This window comes from Octopus bimaculoides, chromosome 30, assembly GCF_001194135.2.
Source record: "Octopus bimaculoides isolate UCB-OBI-ISO-001 chromosome 30, ASM119413v2, whole genome shotgun sequence".
NCBI lineage: Eukaryota > Metazoa > Mollusca > Cephalopoda > Octopoda > Octopodidae > Octopus > Octopus bimaculoides.
Genome location: NC_069010.1, coordinates 3945362 through 3948955, shown reverse-complemented (window position 1 = coordinate 3948955; position 3594 = coordinate 3945362). Strand labels below are relative to the sequence as shown.

The 3594-nt window shown below is 41.7% G+C and overlaps 1 protein-coding gene across 2 annotated transcripts in view; it reads left to right on the top strand.

The window, feature by feature from the left end:
* Window positions 1–3594, top strand: part of LOC106870343 (structure-specific endonuclease subunit slx1) — a 77835-nt gene that overhangs the window by 67929 nt on the left and 6312 nt on the right. For both annotated transcript variants that reach the window (XM_052978184.1, XM_014916375.2), the window contains exons 3-4: window positions 582–633; window positions 1885–2220. In XM_052978184.1, coding sequence (XP_052834144.1) covers window positions 582–633; window positions 1885–2220 — 388 coding nt within the window. The remainder of the gene's footprint in view (window positions 1–581; window positions 634–1884; window positions 2221–3594) is intronic.

The window sequence follows — 3594 nt, the reverse complement described above, 5'->3', positions numbered from 1 at the left end:
GGCACATAAAAGACACCATTTCGAGCGTGGCCGTTTTCGTGCGGTTGACACGTAAAAGCACCCACTACACTCTCTGAGTGGTTGGCGTTAGGAAGGGCATCCAGCTGTAGAAACTCAAATCAGATTGGAGCCTGGTGTTGCCATCCGGTTTCACCAGTCCTCAGTCAAATCGTCCAACCCATGCTAGCATGGAAAGCGGACGTTAAACGATGATGATGATGATGATATATATATATACATTTGGCCACTGTAAACAAATCGTTTGTGCAGTTCGTTTGACAAAAGCTGAACGCACATGCATTGTCTTTGATGGGAGAGTCCGACATCATTTATCATGATTATTATTATTATTATTATTATTAATCTTATTCTTATTTGATGGCTTGGGTGGGTAGGGTGTTGTCAGATAAAATGGTCTTCATTTACTAAGTAAATCAGTTTGTCTGTGAAGGCATCATCTCGTGTTATGATATGAAATAACGAGCTGGTAGTCATTACAGAAGATAACAAAATAATATTTGTCCCATACTTATTAACATTATCAACTCAGCCCTTTCTTTTCTCTTTCTTCTGTCCCCTAGGGAAATGGTGCTAATTGTCCATGGTTTTCCCAATAATATTTCAGCCTTGAGGGTAAGTAAACATCCAACCATTTTTTATATTTCTCTACGTCCTGTGTCTTCACTAATTTAGGGTCACACATCATTGCCGAGTCCTTTAAGGCCCTTGTGATCTACTTTACCGTAGCCTCTGGTATACAAGTTGACCTCTTGAAACCAAAATTTACAGCCCAGAAAAGGTGCGTGGCACCTTGGGCAAATGTCTTCCACTATAGCCTTGAGCCCGACCAAAGCCTTGTGAGTGGATTTGGTAGACAGAAACTGAAAGAAGCCCGTCGTATATATATATATATTTATATATATATATATATATGTGTGTGTGTGTCGGTGTTTGTACCCCCACCATCGCTTGACAACTTGCTAGTGTGTTTACGTCCCCGTAACTTAGTGGTTCGGCAAAAGAGACCGATAAAATAAGTACTAGGCTTACAAAGAATAAGTCCTGGGGTTGATTTGTTCGACTAAAGGCAGTGCTCCAGCATGGCCGCAGTCAAATGACCAAAACAAATGAAAGAATAAAAGAACATATATTCCACACTTAATGCTACATGTCTTGGACCAACGACCAAGGACGTTCCGGCTGTGACCATCCTGTCTTTTATTCAGACATAGTGTATCTAGGACTACATTATCTAATGTGTCCTTCTTTGTTGTTTAGCTCCAGGTCTTTTCTGATCCAGCAGACCTCTGATCAAAGATGTTCCAACTGTGACCATCCTGTCGTTTATTCAGACATAGTGTATCTAGGACTACATTATCTTATGTGTCCTTTCTTGCTTAGCCCCAGGTCAGTCCTGATCCGGCAGACCTATGATCAGAGACGTTCCAGCTGTGACCATCCTGTCTTTTATTCAGGCATAGTGTATCTAGGACTACATTATCTTATGTGTCCTTTCTTGCTTAGCCCCAGGTCAGTCCTGATCCGGCAGACCCATGATCAGAGACGTTCCAGCTGTGACCATCCTGTCTTTTATTCAGACATAGTGTATCTAGGACTACATTATCTAATGTGTCCTTCCTTGCTTAGCCCCAGGTCAGTCCTGATCCGGCAGACCCATGATCAGAGCTGTTCCAGTTGTGACCATCCTGTCTTGTATTCAGAAATTATCTAATGTATCTTCCGTTGTTTAAGCTGGTAATGTGTAATTTGATAGAGGTTTGGCTGTTATTTCTAGCAAGTCAAATGAATGTATACAGCTTCTGTCATTGGCTCAGTGTTGTTGTTGTTGTTGCTGTTCTCATCTCGTTCTCTTTCTCATTACAGTTTGAATGGGCCTGGCAACATCCCACCAAGTCTCGCCGTCTTAAACATTTCCCTGCAAAAAAGAGTTCCGAGCTGATGTACTCTTATCGTCTGCGGGTCCTTGGAGAGATGTTACGTGTGGGGCCCTGGAAACGTCTCCCGTTGACGATCCGATGGTTGAAGCAGGAATATCAGAGGGAGTTCCCTCCCAAACTCCTCCCTCCGACACACATGCCCATCGTATATGGCCCCGTACAGAGCAAAAAGATCCCCAGTAGCAAAACGTCGGCCCCTGCAGATACTGCAGCCCTAGACGTAGAATTGAACACCTGCTCAGTCTGTCGCGAACTGATTGTGGTAAGTTTTGACGGAGGTTTTTGTTTTATATTTTGAGTTTCAATTAATGTGTTTGTGTATTTATAACCTCCAGACCAACCCTTAACATAGAGGATCAAAGGCAATCCAGCTGTGGCCATCTAGTCTTATTGACAGCTTGTAACATTTAAATATTGTTCCTAAGAGTTTTCCAGTTCTTAACTACTATGCCATATGCCCATGGGCATATGGTGTAGTGGTTAAGAGCGCGGGCTACTAACCCCAAGATTCTGAGTTCAATTCCAGGCAGTGACCTGAATAAGAATAATAATAATAGCATCAAAAAATACCTTAGGAATGAGAACCCAGGTTCGAAATTTCCCCAAGACACCTGATGAAGGCTGGAGGGTATATCAGCTGAAACGTGTTAACAACAAACAAGATGAGGACAATTATCCGTCAAATGTAAATAATGAGATACAAGTTTGTTTATTCCAGTAACATAAAAATCTAGAATTCTGGAGCTGATGAACTCTTTGAATGCACTTTCAGCACCGGTTTGATTTTTGAACTCCTTCTTTTGCAGGAAACCATCAAGGTGCTTCAAAAAGTAGTAGTCAGTAGGAGAAAGGTCTTAGGGAAGAACTTTGTAACCAAGTTCCCTCAACTTCTGGAGCATCATTAGTGAAACGTGTGGTCGAGCATTGTCCCTCTTCTGTTGACCAGACTGGGACAGAGGAGTAGCAGTTTTTAGTTCATTTTGGCAATTTCATGGCAATATGTTTCTGCAGTAATGGTTTTTCCAAGGTTTTAAGAAGTTATAGTGGATGAGTCCAACAGTACACCACCAAATAGTCACCATAACCTTCTTTTTGAAGAGTTCAGGTTGAGGGAAGGTTTTTGGTGCTTCATTTTGGTCCAACCGCTGCGAAGAACGGTTTTTTAGTATTGTACACAATCCATCTTTCATCGCAAGTTACAATAAGGTCGAGAAATGGATTGGCCTGGTTACGGAGAAGAAGCAACGAGCAGATTTCATATTTTCGCATTTTCTGATTTTTATTCAAATCATGTGGTACACATTTATCAAGCGTTTTTGATTTCCTGTTGCATGCAAATGGTTGCAGGCAGTTTTCTGGCTAATTTGAAGTTCTTTTTGCCAGTTCCCAAGTAGTTTTATGTGGATCTTTCTCAATGACGGTCTTTAATTGGCGGTCCACTACTCTCATGATCTTCAAGGCTCCTCCCCACTTTTACTTGTTTCAGTCATTCGACTGTGGCCAAGCTGGGGCACCACCTTGAAGAATTTTCAGTTGAATATATCGAACTCCACCAGTACTTATTTGTTTTAAAGTCTGGTACTTATTCTATCGGTCGCTTTTGCTGAACTGCTAAGTTACAGGGATGTAAACACAC